The sequence below is a fragment of the Triturus cristatus genome, chromosome 4_2 (genome assembly GCF_964204655.1).
Source record: "Triturus cristatus chromosome 4_2, aTriCri1.1, whole genome shotgun sequence".
Lineage (NCBI taxonomy): Eukaryota > Metazoa > Chordata > Amphibia > Caudata > Salamandridae > Triturus > Triturus cristatus.
In genome coordinates this window covers 71539401-71558782 of record NC_140586.1, presented here as the reverse complement: position 1 = coordinate 71558782, position 19382 = coordinate 71539401, and the positions used below count along the sequence as shown (strand labels likewise).

General features: G+C 45.6%; 1 protein-coding gene across 7 annotated transcripts in view; it reads left to right on the top strand.

Annotated features, from left to right (window-relative positions):
• The window catches only part of ZNF653 (zinc finger protein 653), a 480092-nt gene that overhangs the window by 31459 nt on the left and 429251 nt on the right, over positions 1 to 19382 (top strand). For all 7 annotated transcript variants that reach the window (XR_014960481.1, XM_085600570.1, XM_085600569.1 and 4 more), the window contains exons 5-7: positions 10085 to 10286; positions 11415 to 11523; positions 18523 to 18637. Coding sequence is in view for 6 of the 7 variants with exons in the window: in XM_085600570.1 (XP_085456696.1) it covers positions 10085 to 10286; positions 11415 to 11523; positions 18523 to 18637 (426 nt within the window). In the remaining variant the exon portion in view is untranslated. The remainder of the gene's footprint in view (positions 1 to 10084; positions 10287 to 11414; positions 11524 to 18522; positions 18638 to 19382) is intronic.

The window sequence follows — 19382 nt, the reverse complement described above, 5'->3', positions numbered from 1 at the left end:
CGCCCGATGTAATCTGGGAATGGAAGCCAGGCCCAACGTGGATGACCTCAAGGTTCTTGGTGGCGCATAATGTGTTACTCTCCTTCTGAGATACCCCGCGCCACTCCCATGTAGGGCCTTGAAAAATAGCACCAAAGCTTTAAACGTAATCCTTTTTTAGGTCTCACCTGAGCCAGCACTTTAGCGCTGCTCTGGCGAGAGTTTTAGTAAGCGGGATTTGGAAGTGCAAACTAGTGGCTTTTCAGGACTCTAGCTACAGTGCATGTGCGCCGGGCGCGCGCACGCCTGCGTGATCACTTTCGCGGCCGCTTTGATGTTCTTAGTGAGCCGCGCGGCCACTGAGAACATCAAAGCGGCCGCGAAAGTGCACACCATATGCTCTGCTCGCATCTCCCTCTTCCCTTTTAGGAACATGGTTCGTGTGTGCTCGCTTTCGTGACTTGATGTGTACGTGGCTTCTGTCGCTGATGAAAGTAAGCAAGAGTCGGAATCTTCAACAAGCATTGGATTTATCCTTGTAAATTACATGTTTTTTTGTATTATTTCTTTGCTTTTGGCCAATAATATATATTTCAGACTGAGTGGCACCTAAGAAAATCCTCCTGCTTATTTACGTCAGCAGGCACCGTGCAGCTAGTGAACTATAAACATTAAACGCCACATTAGAATAAACATAAAGCTGGTGGGTGCGCCTGACGTTTCCCCGCCCCCTCTAGAGATCAGTGTGACCCCTCGTCCTATTCTCGCTGTCCTACATAATGCAGTCATTGACCACTTTAAGAAGGGCTCGCTCTCCTGTTAAGCAGCTCTGTCGTTCTGCTCTCGTATCTTATCACGGAGTCTCCTGGCAGCCTTGCAAGTGCCTGGAACACATATATGCTCGTAATGTAATTCATTTGTGTTTCGCGCATTTCTCGTTTTAAGGGCATGACTAATTGATTCCACTTTTCATCATACAGCAAAGAACTCAATTATGGCGGGAAGAGCCGGTACCATGGTCTCCGGAGGCTGTTGCTGGAGTCTGTTATTGTGAGGGTTTTGGCCGGTATCCAGCACTTGATGCCCTGCCCTGTATGCCCCTAGAGGGCTTAGGACGCAGTTTCTGCGGTATGGCACTGTGTTCTTTCATTCTGCCTGTTAATGGTATTTTCTGTCTGGCCTCGTGCTACTCTGTGACCACATTTTATGGCACAGTATTTTATAATAAAGAGCAGTCGGTTGAACTCAAAGACGTTGTATCCGCCTCATGGTGAGTCCGGATATCGGTCCAGTTGTAAAGCCTAGATCGTGGCCTCTTGCATTTAGTGCAGCTCACCTTCTTGGCTGCTTTTTTATTTATTTTCTGTTCGTGGGCGGCTCATCTGGATTTTACTCGCACAACTTAAAACAAGCATTGGCATAGCCAATAGGTCTCGCCTTTGGGACCTTATAAGTGTTTAGTTATGCAGCACAATATCCTTACTGCAACAACATTAACTGTTGCATGGCTAAACACTTATAAGGTCGCAAAGGCGAGACCTATTGGCTATGCCAATGCTTGTTTTACTGGTAGCCAGTGTAATGCCTTGAGGTGCGGGGATATAGGAGTCCTGGGCTTAAGCAGGGGCTAATCGGTCTGCATGATCATCTAGAGACCACTCAAGAAGGAATCTTGAATAGTCACGATTTTTTCGTGAAAGGAAGTCACTAGTTGGTTTGTCCATTCAGGAGAAAGAGGGAGACCCTGGCAACGGATGACTGGGCAGAGAAGGCTTTTATGATTTTAATGATCTCCTTTTTCTTCATTGCCAGATGATTTAATTTTATCTTTCAGATAGATTTTTTTAACATTGCGGACTTTTGTATAATGGGACTTCAAGGCCAGTTTATACTCCTGTTTAGCATCAGAACTAAAGTTTTTTCGCCATTTTCTTTCTAAGCGTTTACAGGCGCTTTTGCTCATTCTCAGCAGCTCTTTAAACCAGGGTGCCAAAGGTCTGGCTTTCTTGGGAGTACGTGTGGTCACAGAAGCTAACTCGTGAGTGCTATGCCGCACCCAAGCATCAAGTTGGAGTGCATCCCTCTCAAGGCAATGGTCCGACCATGCCAGAGGTAGGGGCAGATCCACTATTCTGCTGTCTTACTGTCAAAGGCTACCATTTTGCACTGAACGGATGTCAGCAGTAGAAAATTAGGTTTGTGAGCCCATGGGGGCATTGAGCAGCATGCAAGGAACTCCCGATGGTCAATGGAATGTTTTTTTTAGCAATCAAGACTCCAAAAGCAAGGGGCGTAGCCGAGCAGCAAGATGGCCGCTTAGTCGAGTGGCTCTGCCAGCCGAGCACATCGTCCGACAGATATCCGCTCTCTGGCCGCTGATCCAAGGGCACACACCCAGCCATCTTCTGGTGTGTCCCCTGCTGCTCAAATTGCCGTGCTCAGATCCACGCTGTTGCACCGTTGGGCGCAGGACCGGCATGGCAAGATTGCGGCCGGTTACGGGCAGGCGTACTGTGTAGAGCGCCGCGATCTGGGCGATACTGCTGGGCGCTGTGGCGAGACTCCCGACATTGGCAGACCTTCCCCCTGGGCAGCGGAGCTCCGGGACCATGTGAGGGTGAAATGGGCGCTGCCTCGGCCGGTCGGAGGGGCCCGGGGCTGAGCGCACAGACAACGCAGCCTGACTAGAGACCATGGGCCGAGTTACGTCCTCTCCCCTGCGGTGATTTCTGTGAGTAGCGGGGCACGGGAGCGGCGCGGGACAACAGGCACGAGTGAGACTGCGCTGGCGAGCCCCTTGCTGAGCCAGGAGACGGACTGCTCCCCAACTGCATCAGCACGGCTGCAGCGCCGTACACAGGCGGTGCCGCGTGACGGTGCACATCCCGCCGGCTGTGAATACGGGGTAAGCGGGGAACAACGATAGTGGGGAAAAGTAACCTGCCTGATGAAGCCGGGCGCGGCCCACCATCCTCGTTGAGCGGGATATTGGCTGGTCTGGATTGGGAGCTGGGACGCGGCCTTCCCCCCTCCCCCACTTGCTGGGCCTCGGCGCCCTCTGCGTCCACGAGAACAATATGCGCAGCAGAATCATCATGGCGCTGCCCTGGGGGGACGGCCTGAGGCCGATGCGGTGGGATTAGTGACGCCTTCCCGTACTGCACACCTTTCCCCAGTGGGAGGGCTCTTACGCGATGGACGCACCTTTAGTATAGCTGACGCCCTGCTCCATCCGCTGCACAGGCAGGCACGTGTAATTTGGAGCAGCGTTGGATCCTGTATCGCACACAGCTTTGTTGTCTCTCCGTGTCCCCTGGCGGCGATCTCGGGGCTTAGTTTTGCTGTCTCTGCGCAAGGGGTGTCACGACGCCGCTGGAGATCCACCATGGGGAAAGCGGACAACAAGCAGGCCAAGATCTCCTTCGAGCAACGTAACACTCGTCTCCAGGACCCCGAATCCATACAAATAATGTTGGTGCCAGAAACGCAGCTGGATACGGAACACGATGACGACATTAGAGCCGTGATGCAGGAGGTGAGAGGCAGCCTATGAGCAATAGATACCAAACTGGACTCATTGGTGCAGAGAATGGACCAGGTTTCCCAGAAAGTAGACCAACATGAAACCCGGCTTGACACACTGGAAACTAGGGTATTGGACTCAGAGGATCGTCAAGAGGAGACACAAGGATGCCTGCTACGAATAAACAAGGTGCTGGAGGTCATCAAGGTGCGCAACGAAGATCTATAAGCGAGTCTAGACGAAATAACGTAAGCGTAACTTGCATTCCAGAGTCCACGAACATAACCAACATGGAGTGATTTGTGGAGGAAATGCTGAAATAAATATGTGCGGAGGAACTATCCCCAATGTTTCTTGTGGAACGAGCTCACCGCACTCTGCCCCCCATCCCCCCCGGGGGCCGCGCTGAGACCAATCCTGGCCCGTTTGCTAAACTATATAGACAGATATACCGTTTTGTTGGTGGCCAGGGAGAAAGGAGAAATCCAATACCAGGGGAACAGAATTGCGCTCTACCCTGATTTCCCTCAGGCCGTTCAAACTTCACGCAGAGACTTAATTCCTGCCATAAAACTGCTCCAACAGACGGGCACAAAGTACGCAATGATGTACCCTGCAAAGCTTAGAGTGCACACGGGGGGTAAACCCCTGATATTCACCGAAGCCAGTGCCGCTTTGAAATATGCCAAGCAAAATGCCAAGAGACAACGTAGCTGAGACCGAGCGTCCTCGCCTTTCTCCAGCAACCAGCTAAGTGATAATGACGTCGGGGGGACATGCACCCAGGTTGCGGGACTGTTGTGATACTTGCAACCACCTATATATGTTAGTTTCCGCCCCAATTTGTCCACTTCCCTTGCAACCTAATTGTTCATAACATGAATCCTTGAGCCAGAGTTAACTAAGTATGCTCAGCCACCCTGTTCTTATTGGACAGGGCAGTATGCAGGCAACCCCATGCCCCTATGGGATGATTCCCTGTTGCCCCGTGTTTCAAGGGATTCACTGTGTAGTGAGTTGTTCTATAAGGGATGCACAACGTGATTGGGGGGTTGGTGTGGGTGCGGGGTGGGTTGGGAGGGAAGTTATGGAATGTTGTTTTTTGCAGTACGACTCGAACCTAAAACTAACTCGTCACCTGATGAAGGGCACAACTTTAATGCACTACCTCGCACCACATGTCTCGGCTACAGCGGTGCTCCTGGACGCCATTAAGGCGTTCTATTCTTTGGAATGGGTGTTTCTTTTTCCACTGCTCCAGCGAATAGGCCTTAGCCCTGTTTTTATCCAACAGATAAAACTGCTCTATTCTTTGCCCACGGCACGCCTTAAGGTGAACGGCTTGATATCAGACCCCATCGCCATCAAGAGAGGCACTAGACAGGGCTGTCCCCTGTCGCCGCCTCTCTTCGCCATAGCTACTGAACCACTTGCAGCCCGAATTAGACAGTATCACACACACCGTATTATAGGGTTTACCACCAGAGGTCTCACTGTATCACTCTACACGGACGACATTATTTTGTATATGGTGGACCCCAAAGAGAATCTGGCACCTATGACGAGGGAATTGGTGCGCTATGGGGAACTTTCTGGGGTAAGGATAAATAGGAATAAATCAGTCATAATCCCCCTGACGACCGGGACCCAGCACTTTGAAACGGACTACTATATTGCCTGGGCGACAGGGCCAACACGCTATTTGGGAATATGGATAAGTAAATATATTAATGAACTATGGATGGCAAACTATGGTAGAGCGGTGGACTGGATCACAGAGAGGGTGCGCTGCTGGAAGGCGCTTCCATTGTCTCTGATTGGACGAATAGCGGTGGCCAAAATGATAATACTGCCCAAACTATCGTACCCATTTGTGAACGTTCCTATCCCACTCACCTCACACTTTTTTAAAACACTGCGATCCCTAATGATTGAATTGGCGTGGGCGTGGCGACACCCGAGGATATCCTGGGAGGTACTCACCCTACCACAGGCTCAGGGTGGGCTTGCAGCTCCTGATTTTGCTCTTTACGCTTACAGCACGCAGGCGCAGTTACTACATCACTGGGCACACCCCACGCCCTTTCAGCCGCATGTTTCCATTGAACTAGATAGAGCAGCGCCGCTTCCACTTGCCACTGCTGTATATCAGCCGTATAAGCGACCACGCAATGAAGTACACACTGTTGAAATGATGCGATGGGCATGGACGGGCCTGCGCAAACGAGCGAAATTGGAGGTGCTTTATGCTCCTTCTATGCCGCTGGCAATCAACCCACAGATTCCCCCACTCCAAGACCGCGGGGCACGGGAACGGGCGATGACGCATTGGCTGCGGGTGGGCAGGGACCTCTTCCCCGGCGACACCTTCCTAATACTGCAGCAAATGTGCGACCCAGCAGACCCATCGGCAGTGGACATGTTGCTATATTATCAACTGCGCGCTGCATGCAGAGGCAAATTTGTCACGTTTCTGAGCCCCCCCAATTACCAGCACTCGAGAATGTTCTTGAGGTGGAACACGGCCGCAAGCTAATCCCTCGCTTATACAATATTACGCAACGTGATTACCCATTCACTGTCCCGGGGGCCCGTGCGGCGTGGGATGAAGACATGGGGATGGGAGTCACAGATGACCAGTGGAAGCTTCTCTGCGGTCAATTAGAAATGCGATCCCCTAACTACCATCTTAGACTGATCCACTTCAAGTGCATCCACCCCTTATATCAGACCCCGGTACAGCTGCACCGCATGGGGCTGCGGCCCAGCGACTGCTGCTGGCGATGTGGAGCTGCGCAGGCAACATTCCTACACGTAGTGTGACAGTGCCGCCCCATAGCCAACTTCTGGCTGCAGACACTACACCACATACACAACATAATTGGACAGGAGCTGCCCTGCACTCCGATGGTGGTGGTGTTGGGGGCTATCTCCGATGAAATGCCGAAAATGAGGAAGATAACGGCTATGCTCTTACTCATAGCCAAGCGCCAGGTGGCTCTGCATTGGAGGGCGACCCTCCCGCCGACAACGAAGGTTTGAATATAGAGCGTTACTCAATGCAAGACTCAGCTGGAGAGCCCGGCCCAGTGACATTTGGGACCCGTTTGTCAACTGGTTAAACACACTAGATACTGATGATCCCAAATATGGTCATTAAGAAATGATAACTCCTCTGTTGTATCGCAATGTTGGGTAACTGCCTGACCTACTGTTCCAAGTTGCCACTTGTTGCTATGGAAGCTAAACCGTGTGTATAACACTACGTACTGTATGTGGGTCTGAACATATATAAGATGTGCCTATGACGACAACACCTACACACAACTGATTATGTGGTTACCAAGCAATGTGCTGCTGTTTGTTTTTGTGGAAGTTTGTAACTTTACAAATGCCAATAAAAATAATAAAAAATAAAAAAAGACTCCAAAAGCATAACATCAAATTATTTGAACAGGATTTTAGAATTACTGTTTTTCCAGGAAGGATCGATAATACGTAACAACTTGAAAAGAACAGGGGCATATCAAAGCCCAAGTGCTGCTGTCAGAATTTCTTCATTTTTAATGCCTATTTGTGATTATGGGGAATTACTCTCAATATGGAGATACTAATCCTCTTTGAAAGAGAGTACACACTGTTGCCAGAAGACTGAAATTGTAAAAAGAACAATACATCTTAAGAGCTCGCAGATTACTTTGCTAAGCCTTGAAAAAGTTTCATTGGAAACGAAACATGTGTCGGCTGCTGGCCCATCGCTGAAGTGAAAAGATCATTATACCAAGCTTACCAACTTTGAAATATATATTGTTTGTTTTCAAATATAGCATCTCAATGTATTTGAATGATATGTTTAGTACACTGAACGAAAAGTAATGTGTGATGTATACTTGTTGAACATAATAAAAAAATTGTTTTGCACAACTTAAAATTGAACTAAATTGAGTGCCGAGGTTTATCTTTAGTTTCTGACAGGATTTCTTTTGTATCAAGCACATCCAAGTTTTTCCTTTTTTTTGTTTACATGTGTATTGACCTGAGTAAAACTTACTACTGTTATAGGGTGGATCGGAAATAAAATCCTGTTCAGGGAATGGCAGAGCACCAGTGTAGAAAGCTGTCTTTTTCTCGTAGTCAGACTGGAGTTTTCACCTTTTAACCAGTAGTAAAGTGCCTGTGCTCCCCCCTTTAAATATGGTTAATTGTGTGTATTACTGACTGGCATATTAAACTTGTCTATAAGTCCCTAGTATATTGTGTGAAAAGTACATCCAAATCATGTAGTAAAATGCTACTTGTTGACTGCAGCACCTGTTTTGCCAGCCACTAACTACAGTGGCAGTGCAAACATGACTTCGGCCCTACCCTGTGTAGACTGACTTCTGCAGTGTCAAAACTGCAATGCAACCTGTTGAAATAAACCTTTTTGACAGGTAAAATCCTCCCTTTTAAATATTAGTAGGTACCCCTATGTAAGCCTTGTTAGGTTCATGGTAGGGTGCATGGTATTTATATGTGGGGCATGTAATAAAATAATTAAACAATGGCCCTACAGTGAAAAAAACTAAAAAAGCTATTTTCACTGTGCAGGCGTAGCTATTCTGTGTAGAAAACATGAGCACTGACTAAAATACTAATGCTGCTAATGTGAGAAAAAGACTAGTTGAAAATGAATTTTAAAATTGTTTTTAATAGTTATTAAAAAAATCAAAGCAAGGGTGAAGTCGGATTTCTTATAAATATTAATTAAAGATACTTTAAAAGGTTACCTTTTACCTGCCTGAACTGCCAGAAGGGTAATTAGCTTAAGCCTCTGCCAGCTCTCAGCCTGTGCTCAAGCCCTGAGTAGATGTGAAACGCCTCCGAGGAGCAAACAATAGGCCTTCCTAAATAGGCAGAGATGACTCCTCTGAGCTCACCAGAATATGCAGGGTGGGTACTGTGGGACTCATATTGATAGCACAGTTTCAAATCCTTCTTGACAGGTATGTTGAGCCACATGTATCATTTGGGGGGGGGGGGGGGGGTTTGAAATGGAGACAACAGGACGCCAAGACAATTCTTGTGGGTCCCCTGTCTGGTTGCTAAAGGACCCTGCTTTTATCCAACCAGACTTCTGTCTCTAGGTTTATTGTGGGTACAGTGTAAAACTGCTTTTTAGTGTTCGATATGGGAAGACACTACAACTACCCTAGTACACTCCCTACACCCCCCCCCTCCCCCCCCCCCAGCATCCACATTTATGGAGGCCAAAGACTTTCACCTTCTTGGATTTGCCATGAAACATTGCATTTTCGGCTTGTCTACAGTAAAGCAAAATAGGAAGGTCATGATTTGATGATTTGGGAACTTTTGCCGCATTGTTTAGGAAGTCAGCACCAGCCACTAGCTAGTGCTAGGCATAAATGTGAGATCACCATGCATCCTGCACAGAACCCCACTGGCAGAACAGAAGAGGACCAGACCTGCTTTCTGGGACTTGAGAGGAGACAGGATGAACTGGGCCTGCTTTTCCTTGTTCCAAGGCCAAATAAATATGTTCTAAGGGTCGGTTGGCTGACCTTGTGTGTTGCTACAGGGCTAGCATAGGATGATGGAGACCTTTTTCATAATGTGCCCAGCTGACTAGTGGCAACTGGACTTTGCTATTGGCCTTTCCCTTATACCCAGGTTGTCTCTAAGTGCCCTCCCCTAAGGTCTTCGGGCCTTAAAAGTGTACCCCTGTGGCTGATTGTGACTTAAAAGACTGGCGAGATTGTAAAATGTTTGACCAGGATGATCCATGTTGGTGTATCTGCCTTTGCTCTATTGCGGTTGGCCTTAAAACGTGCTTATGTCTCATTCTACCACGACCATTGATTATCATTGGCGCTTTGTGTTTTTTTACTCTATTTTTAATTAAAACTTTAAAAAATCATAAAACTGGTTCCCTTATTGGATTTTTGTCATTTTGGTTATCAAATCTTCCTCCTATTTTTGTAATTCGTGTTGGGATGTGTATTGCTTTGTATTTTGACTGACTGTTTTGGTACTGAATAAATACTTGACACAGTGGCCTAAGATAAACGTGTCTGCTTTATGCCATAGCTAGCAACGGGTTGAACTCATGTTAATTTAGAGACTTTGAGGATTCACCCTGACGAGTTGGGATTATTTCTTGAGATGGATAGTTATTCACCCCAAATAATAATCCAGTTTCTTACAACCAGATACCCATAATTTCTTTTTTTGTTTTCAATGCTGATTGCTGCTTTGCCGCGTGTTGCAATTTTGGATTAAGAGACCTAGTCTTTCCTTTAATTTATCACTGTACTGCTTCAAAGTATGAAAGTTAAACGGTAGCTCCGTAAATAAAATTGTTGGTGAAAGAGTGGCACCTAGATTAAGCAGCCCCAAAATTAAAAGACTTAGAAAGGACACAGTGACCAGTTCAACAGATGCTCCTGCATGTAATGACTCTTCCAAGTTCAGTCTGTCATTTACAGCTGTATCATGTTCAATGATTAGTCATTCAAAAAACGTTGGATGGAGATTAAGGGGATACACATTGATGCTTGTGATATTTTTTTGTTGCATATGTAGAGCATAATGCACTGTGTGTGCTAACCAAAGAGACAGATGATGAAGTGGAACGAGTAGGAAAGCCACGATTGGATCAAAAGGCAGACCTGGAGCCAGAGCTCGATTCTGGGCATGAGGCTTCAGAGCAGGATCTGGTGCATGAAACGTTAAAGACCACAGACAACTCTGCCATCCTGTACGAAGTCCCCAAGGAGCCTGAAAAGTATGTTTGATGTTTATTTCGAGGTTAAAGGGCGGTGGAGGGGGTGTGATATATCATCTTCTTTGGGATCACTTCTTCAACATGGAGTTGGTCGAGAGGATGTTTATTTACATGAAGAGAATAGAAAATTCAGTTTCAGTATCCCCCTTCCAATTGTGTTAAATGAACTTGCTATTTCTGTGTGCTCCAAAAACTGTTCTCTTCCCAATTTGTAGGAATCAAAACTGTTTTAGACTCTAAATGTCTGTTTTACTTTAATGCATATTTGAATACAGCTGTACCCTAATGCCAACGGGGCTACCAAATGTTCTGTGAAAGGAGGTGGGCACACATTCTTAGATACTAAGTGAATTATTAATGTGGAATTTGTGAATTTGTGCATCTGTTCCTGACAGTTGAAACTGGTATTGGAAGGATCCTAGCCTTGGGGGCAACAGAGTAGCTCTATGTCATGTTATATTAAATAGTTTTGACCTAGCACTGGTTTGCCAGTTATGTGCCATTTGAGTGCTTTGGTACAGAGCTTATTTTTGGTTGAGGGTTTGTCCATGGGGAGAGTGGCCTCATGGCGCGGTTTTCATGTACATGTCCAGCCCTAAGAGTAAATGTGGTAGGGGAGTAGAGTGTATGATTTTCTTTGCATATGGGATCATTTGAGGGCAAAGGGGAGCACTGTAAAATGTTGCGACCTGCTAGTAAAGAAAGTCTGGAAATTATATATGTTTGTAGTGTCTCTATGAAGTGCATTTATTTGTAATTATTTAAAACCCCGTAAGCAATTGTTTTGAGGTTAGAAAATCTTAGCAAAGGCAGTGTTACAAAAAATGTAACTATGAGAATGAAACCCTTATCTGAGGACATGGGCTTGGAAGAGGAAGAGGCTTGGAAGGTTGCTAGTGCAGATTGAAATATTCACCATAAGTAAAAGTAAGGTTTTAAATACATGTGCACCTAATAGTTATTGTCTTTATTTCTAGCTTTTAAAAGTTCCCTTAGTGGCTCAGTTGTATCATTACAGAACTCGTTTGCTAGCACTGTAAACTTCCTGTGCTGTTTGCATGCATTCACTGATTGCAAATATTTACTGACGTGACTTGCTGTTTTTATGTTGTGCTCTTTGTGTTGTAGGAGGCGAAGCAAGCGAGGCCGTCCTGTAGATGCTGATGGTATGCTGGAGATGTTTCACTGCCCTTATGATGGGTGCAGCCAAGTTTACGTCGCACTGAGCAGCTTTCAGGTATGTTACAAAGATAGCTAAGGTATGAACAACTCCTGCAGGAGAGGCTGCCTCTTCTGTTGTCAAACTAAATTTATACTTGAAGTAACCTTTCCTTATGTCTCATTTAATTAGTTAACTAGTTGTCAGTTTACTTATTCACGCCTCCATTTTGACAATGTTGCTTTACTGTTTCTGCTTATACATTTGGTACACGAGTAGTACATGTTTACTCCAGTATTGTAACTTTCATAGATTCACATGCTTGAATCATTCCCCGTCATCATGACGGAAGTTCCCGGTACCTTTAATATAGTACTACCATGATAGGCCTCTTAGTTTAGTTATTATTAAGAAAGAGACCAAAGTTTTGCCTTAACCAATCAACATGAATCACGCTCTAGAACACTCCTGAGAGACACTCCGTACCTCAGATTTTCTACCGCACGTTGTGCTAGGGGTTCTCCTTTGAGCTCTGCTCAGATTTTGTCTTTCCGAACTTCATTCTTCAGCAAAGTAATTTAATTTGATATATACTCTTAGACAGATATATATATTCCAGTCTTTTATATTTGTTAATTTTACAATAAATCTGTCTTAACTATGTCAGAGAAGTAAAAAAAAGACTCTCTTCAGAGAGTGTGCCACTTGCTTGAAGAATAGATTCTATGTAGTAGACCCTCACAAAGAATGCATTTATTGTTTGTACCCATCCCATAAAGCGTCAGACTGCAAAATATGTTGCACCGTTTCAAAAAAGACTCTCAAAGACGGTGACGGACGTCTTCTCATTTCTCTCCAAAAGATGAAAACCAAGTCTGATCTGAAACCGAGCAGTCTACTTCTTCAAAAAAATTCCCTCAAAAGGGAGAGGGATTCCTCACACTCAGATAAGGAGCTTTACACTAAATGTGCCTAGAAGTCCTCTCATGAATCTTCTACAGAGCACAAAAAAAGTTCTCACAAAAAAGAACAGCCATCCAAGACTGTATCTGAGCCGAAAACTCCACCTCCAGAGCTCAAATTGACTTCCAAAGACCTTCTTCTGACAGGTCGTTGATGAGCTCTCTGCCGGCAAAGAAAACGTTGGTCAGGACCGTCGACAATGAAAGGCTGCACTTCAGGGACGTCGACTACTTTCTCTACTGCCCTCTTATCGTCTACGACATCTCTATCTTTGTTGACTCAGGCTCCAATTTTGTCGGCTATTCCTCTGTCATCTTCATCTAAGACGGTTGACCCGTCATCGATGAAGCACTCGTCTTCGCCTTTAATAATGAAGCTGACCTTGAAAGCGTCGGCGGAGAAGCTACCATCGACAAAGTCGTCGGCATTGGAGAAACCAGGGTCGACGAAGATGCCACCGTCGACGAAGAAGCCACAGTCTATGAAGGCGCTGTCACCGCCTTCGACGTAGTCACTGTTATCGACGAGGACTCCATCATTAATGAAAATAAAGGTAGCGGAAGTGAAGAAATCGTGAAGTCCTCCTTCAACGAAAGCCCTCTCATCGACGAGGATTCCTTCGCCGTCAAAATTACTGTCGACTACCAAATCGCCAACGCGGATGAGTTTTTCACAAACAGCGACTACTGACAGACTACGACCTCTGCTACACGTCTGTGAAAAAAGATTACACCGGAACATACTTCCCCCAGTAAAATTACACCTCTTTTACCCACTCTTCTCCTGGAGGAGGGGATAATTATATGATTTCCTTACCTGCCTCACCCACAACTACTCTGGTAGATTTCCCAACAGGATATAGGGGGATTTCACCATCTGTTAGAGCGTGTAGCGGAAGATTTGCTCTTCCCATGCCTTCTAAACAATCTGACTGTTTCATGTACGATTTTAAGGAACCCTTTTTTAGATCTGTCCGGGCTAAACCCATATTTGACTGCATCTGGGAAGAAGGTATTAAGATTATGAAAACCCTGGCCTCTATACCGGCGGTATTTCCACGCTTTGACAAAAAATACAAGACCACAGACGATGCGCCAACGTGTCTCACAGGGCACCCAAAACCGGATTCCGTGGTCACGCAAGCTGCTCGACGCCGCTCAAAAAATCCTGCGGCACCTCTTTCTGCACCTCCTGATAAGGACTGCAGATGTTTAGATTCCATCGGCAAACGGTTTTTGGCAATGTTAGCACTAACAGTAAGGGCAGCGAATTCTCTGGCGATCTTTGGGCGCTATGATCGCCAGATGTGGTCAAATAGTGCTCCCTACATTGAACAACGGCCGGAGGATGCCAAGCAGATCTTGCTTGAAGGAGAGAGAGCATCCAATGAGATCATAGATTCGGCCATGGACGTTGCTATCACAGGATTCAGGCAGTTAGCAGGTGCAGCAGTTCTAAGAAGACAGTGAGGGCTCAAAGCCACTCCATTCTATCCGCAAGTTCAAAATAAAATCTTGGACCTTCCGTATGACGGAGAAGCTATTTTTGGAGGTCATGGGGAGGATGCCCTCAAAATGATCAAGGCGGACACAGATACCGCCAAGTCTTTGGGGACGTTGCAGTTCTGGAAAACTCCTTTTTGATGATCCTGAGGAAGAGGGCAACCTTCCAATAGGGTGGAGTACAGCAGTACTGATACCCTTCTTATTCCTAGTATACTCAGTCTTTCCGGCCCTAATTCCAAAAGAGACAACCACCTCAGGCATCCTATGTCACATCAAATGGGGAAAAAAATACCAAGGGCTGGCAAAGATGCTAACCGCCAACAATGATATTATACAGGCTCCGGCTCCAACTTTTCCTGCTCCATATTCTCCTCATTCCTTTCAGTCTAAACCGCCCTACCTTGGAGGCAACATTTTCAACTACCTCCACCAATGACGAAACATTACCACAGGTCGGTGGGTTCTATGCCTGGTACAATTTGGACGCACACTAGAGTTTACCCAAAAACCACCAATAACCCTCCAACAACCCTCCCTCCAGGGGCATCTCAAGGCTCTTCAACAAGATGTCAAAGTCATGCTTTGCAAAGGAGCGATAGAAAAGGTCCCACTCTCCAACAGGGGCAAAGGTTTCTACTCCCATTTCTTTTTTATCAGAAAGAAGTTAAGGCAGAAGCGATTAATTTTAAATCTTTCAAACCTCAACATCTACTTGGAAAAACAATCGTTTTGGATGGTCACCTTGCAGGAAGTGCTAAAGATCCTAAACTAGCATGATTTCATGACCACCTTAAACCTCCAATACACCTATTTCCACATACCCCTTCACCCAAGACACAGGAAATACCTGAGGTTTGAGGTTGCCGGATGCCGCTACCAATTCAGGGTGCTCCCTTTTGGTCTCCAGTCCGCGCCAAGAATTTTTACAAAGTGCCTTGCTCCAGACGCAGCATTTCTCAGACAACACCAACATTAAGTCTTTCCATATCTGGACATCTGGCTGATCAAGGCACCTACCAAGACAACAACGAGAGCGTCCACGAAGGCCTGCACATATGTCTTCCAGCGATTGGGTCTTACTGTCAATCGACAGAACTGCAGACAGAACCCATAGCAAACAATTGTCTTTCTAGGAGCCAAGTTAGACACAGTATGCTTAAAGGCGTATCCTGCGGAAGAACGATAACATCGGCTTCTCACTCTAACAAATTCCATCAAAAGAAAAAAGTCTCTTTCGGTCCGACTTTACAAATCACTCTTGGGAATTATGTCATCATGCATACCATTGATTTCATTCTGTCGCCTCAAAATGCGTTCCGTTCAGGAGGAGCTTGACAAGCAGTGGGTACATTCCGTCGGCTCCTTCGACATCATCAAAGTAACTCCAGGCATTCTGAAAGCCTAAGAGTGGGGGACAAACAAAAGTCATCTGTCAATACGGCTGTCCCTACAACAAATAACGGCACCATTGGTAATTACTACAGATGCGTGCCTTAAGGGAGGGGAGCTAACCTCCAAGAGCTCCAAGTAAGTGGCATCACACTCAAAGTCAATTCCACATAAATTTGCTGGAACTGAAAGCAGTGCATCTGGCCCTCCAAGCTGTTTTTCCTAAAATACAAAATTCAACAGTGCTCGTCCGAAAGGACAATACGACAATGATGCACTATAAAAACAAGCAGGGCGACAACTTTCCAGAGAAACACAGAAGATCTGGGATTGGGAGATAACTCACAAAGCGGAACACGTTCCAGAGAAACAAAATACTGTTTCAGACACACTCGGCAGGCTCTCGACGTCATGCCACCAGTGGGAACTACACCCGCAAACCCTGCACAAGATCTGCCTTTGCTGGGGCAGACCAGATTTGGATGCATTCGCAACTCCCCAGAACTGCAAATGCCGGTACTATGCAACCGGGGTTATAGGGGAATGCCTTTTCAATTGCATGGTCCGGCATCATTGCTTATGCTTTTCCTCCTATTCCTCTCCTCCCTAGAGTCCTCTGGAAGATGAAAGTACAACCCTGCTAACTGATTCTCATTCCTCCAGCCTGGCCACGTCAACACTGGTACATAGAATTGCTTCTCCTATCCCAGGTCCCTAACATCTGTCTTCCAGTCGTTCACAATCTTCTGACAAACCAAGGGCAGATCCTACACCCGGAGCCCAGGCATCTCCACATATCAGCATGGCTCCTGAATTCAACGAGTTCCAGCATTTGAACGCTTCCAGGGAATGTAGAGAAATCGTAGCCAGGCTGACAGTACAAACAAAACTTACCACTTCAAATGGAAACGTTTTTCCATCTGGTGCCATCAAGGAGCGATACTTCTGCTTTCTTCCTATCCAGAGCAAGTATTACCATACCTTTTGCATCTGGCGCAGTCAGGCTTGGCGCATAGTTCGATAAAGGTTCATTTAGCAGCCATTTCCCGTTTTAGACGATCACGTTCCTCTCCACCATTATGGTCTTCTAGAATAATCAGAGTTCCTCAAATAACTATTTAGTGTTTTTCCTCCTAAAAGGCCTCCGCCTCCGTCGTGACAGTTGAACACTGTTCTTTTGCAATTAATAAAACTTCCCTTCAAACCAATTCACAAAGCGGAGATCAAGTTCCTGTCATGGAAGTTGGCTTTAATCCTTACCTTGACCTCAGCTAGAATAAATTCAGGCTTTTGTTATACAGGAACCACTTCTGCAATTCAAAACTGATGGAGTTTGCTCACACACAAATCCGAAATTCATACCCAAGGTCCCTTCTGACTTCCATCTTAATGAGCCTGTGGTACTAAAAATGTTCTTCCCAAATCCTTCAACAGCAGCAGAGAGGGCTCTTCACTTGTTAGATGTCAAGCGTTGCCTTAAGTTTTACCTGCGAAGATGCAAGCTTTTTGCAAGACTTCTCAACTGTTCGTTGCACACAGTGCCCCAAAAAAAGATTCCCTACTCTCCATCCAAAGTATTCCTAGATGGATTTCAAGTGCCATACAATCTTGGCATCAGAAGGCAGGCAGACCTTTGTCTTCAAGAGTTCGAGCCCATTACACAAGGGCTGTATCGACTTCTACAGCTTTATTTGGAGTAGTGTCACATCCTGAAATTCTTCCACGTGCAGCAACGTGGAGGAAAAGACACACATTTACTCAATACTGCTGCTTGGATTCTGCATTTCTAATCGACACAGTCGTGGGCTAAGCAGTACTCCACCATATTTTTCATTAAGGTGAGCCACCCCTGTCAACCTTCCTACTACTATTGCTGTATCACATTTCCATAGTTTGAGATGATTTATTTTTTGTTTAATGCTTAAAGGAATATATTAACTATTATTCCTATTAATGCTGTTATTATACTTGCTATTTATTGATTGCATGTTGTAGTGATAAACTGATATATATCTATTAAGACGTTCAGTGCTATTGTAAATGTGCTACTAAACTGCTGGCTATTCTTATTCAAGCATGTGAATGTATGAAAGTTCCAATCCTGGAGTAAGAAATTAGTTACTAACCTGTAACTGTAGTTCTCCATGTTTTGGAAGCTTTGATAGATTCACATGCAACTCACCCTCCTCCCCAGGAGAAGCTCACCTTTGTCTATCTCAGTATATTAAGGCTAGCAGTAGTGCTCGAAAATCTGACCCGTACTGTGCTTCTCTTAAGAGTGTTCTAGAGGGTGATTCATGCTGATTGGTTAAGACAAAACTTTGATCTCTTTTTTTTACAATGACTATGATAGGTTACCAAACTAAGAGGCCTAGGGCTTTTTTCCTTGTTTATACCTATCATGGTACTACTGTATTAAAGGTACCGGGCCGGGGACTCCCATCATGACGACTGGGAATGATTCAAGCATGTGAATCTATGAAAGCTTCCAATACTGGAGAACCACAGTTAAAGGTAAGTAACTAATTTCTTCTTCACAAGGAACATACTTTTGCAAGTCAGTGGAATGTGGAACGCTTTGTAGTCTGAAGTGCTGTTGGAGACACCGCGAAGACAGAATAAGTGCAAAATATTCTTCCACACTTTATGCGGCTGCTGCTGGTGGGATGCATTTTCTGTAACCTGTAAATCCTACCACCCTCATTCCCCTCTGCCACACTCATTACTTTGCCTCTTCTCTATTCTTACATCAGTGGTTCCAATTATCAGTTTCAGTCAATTGCTATCCCGTTCTCCCCCTCTGTCAACTTCAGGCTACCAGACGCGAGCCCCTTTGAAACCCTGGAAGCCCCCTCCTATCTTGTATCCTCCCAAACCTCATTGACAGCTGCAGGTATTGCCTTGTACCCTTGTCATACCGTGCTAATCCTTTCTTGCTTTGAGAGCTCTTTAGTCTCTGAACTTGTATCAAGGGCTTTCTGTACGAATGAAGACATAAACTGCGGATCCTCTGACTTGTGTCTGTCATCACTTCTGCCAGGCAGCACACGGGGACACGGCGCCCTCTTAGCACGGTCCGAGCGCGCCGTGGTCCTAGTTTTCCCTTGGTTCTATGTGTGTCATGGTTTTTGGTGCCAGTTATACTCCGATTCTGGTCCACTTTCTTACTGCTTCGCATTCTGTGGTGAGCACTGACTTGTGAGATCTTCCTTTTCCACAGAATCATGTTAATCTTGTCCACCACAAAGGAAGGACCAAAGTCTGTCCCCACCCAGGCTGCGGCAAGAAGTTCTACCTCTCAAATCACCTTGGCCGACACATGATCATCCATTCAGGTATGGGACAACATAGCTGGGGGGATATGGAACAACATAGCTGGGGAAGGGTGTTTGAGAGTTTGCAAGGTGTATAACTTGAGCCTTTCACAAATGTAAATACCCTCTTTATCACATGATCCATTAGCCATTTTCTGTTTCTCTCAAGTTGGAGCAGGCAAGGTAATAGTAGATGATGTACGTAGTGAGTTGTTCGGGGCAATCATTGTGGCAAAGTGGGAAAGGATAATTGAAAATCGGGGCACCTGGTTAACCATCATTGGATCGTTCAAAGATTGAGATGCTTTGGATTATTCTTCATTTCCAAGCTGGCATCATACAGCAAAATGCTATACATAGTAATGTTAAAATAATTTATAATACAGGAGTCTCTCTAGCCTATCTACCTCATGCCACCAAAAGTTGGATCGGCCTTTGCACAGACAGTAGAGGTCTTCACACCTCAGATTTTGCTTTGTACTCCGTATCCTCTGACTCTCTACTGTTATCCCTGCATTCACACTGCTTTTACCAGCATCTGAAGTATGAAACAGTTCTAATTTGCTGTGCACTGAAGGTGTAAGAAATGAAAGATGTTTTACTTAATCTCTTTTCTTCCTGGGAATTTTCCCTCGCCCAACTTCAGCTTTTTGAATCCCAAAGGAGCCGTCTCTGGTAGCTGAACCAAGAGAGGTTCTTATGATCTGCATTTGTATTACATCAGACCTTCATACTAGACATTGCTGGATATTTAAACCCTGCTTTT